The sequence below is a fragment of the Gekko japonicus genome, unplaced genomic scaffold (genome assembly GCF_001447785.1).
Source record: "Gekko japonicus isolate JY-2015 unplaced genomic scaffold, Gekko_japonicus_V1.1 scaffold88685, whole genome shotgun sequence".
Lineage (NCBI taxonomy): Eukaryota > Metazoa > Chordata > Lepidosauria > Squamata > Gekkonidae > Gekko > Gekko japonicus.
In genome coordinates, this window is record NW_015252535.1 from 1 (window position 1) to 498 (window position 498).

General features: G+C 63.3%; 1 protein-coding gene across 1 annotated transcript; it reads left to right on the forward strand.

Moving 5' to 3' along the window:
* Nucleotides 1-144: 144 nt before the first annotated feature.
* Nucleotides 145-428, forward strand: LOC107125453 (homeobox protein MSX-1-like; the record flags this gene model as incomplete). Its single annotated transcript, XM_015428873.1, is given in 3 exon segments — nucleotides 145-214; nucleotides 216-238; nucleotides 323-428. Coding segments are annotated over 3 exon segments (199 nt in total), but the record flags the coding sequence as incomplete, so codon positions are not given.
* Nucleotides 429-498: the final 70 nt, after the last annotated feature.

Below are 498 nucleotides of genomic sequence, written 5' to 3' on the forward strand. Positions count from 1 at the left end.
CCGAGCATCAGCAGGAGGGTGGGTGCTGCGTGGCCCCGGCACTGGATCTGATGGCTTCCATTCAGAGTGGGGTCCCCACCAAGGAGGCGCCCACACAGTTCTTCAGCAAGCCTGGCCCAGCGGCGGGAACCATGGGTGCTGAAGAGGGCAGGGACAATCCAAGGGCGTGCCAGCCCTGCTGCTCTTCAGCGTGGAGGCTCTCATGGCTGACCACTGACAGGAAGCCCGGCGGCCAGGAGTGAGATGGCTTGTCCGGCAGGACTGACCTGGGAGGCCACTCAGTCCAGCTGAGGACCCCTGCCACTGCCTCAGCGCTAGAGAGGCTGGTCTCACCACTGGCCCTCACCAGCCATTTTGCCTTTGGGGGCTTAGTGAAGCTGCCCAAAGAGGCATGGGTCAACGCTGAAATCCCGGAGAAGGGGTGGTGAAGCCCAGAGAGTCTTGGGGTCTTGGCAGGAAGTTGGGGAACAGGCCCCAAGAGGCCCCACCATAGCTACG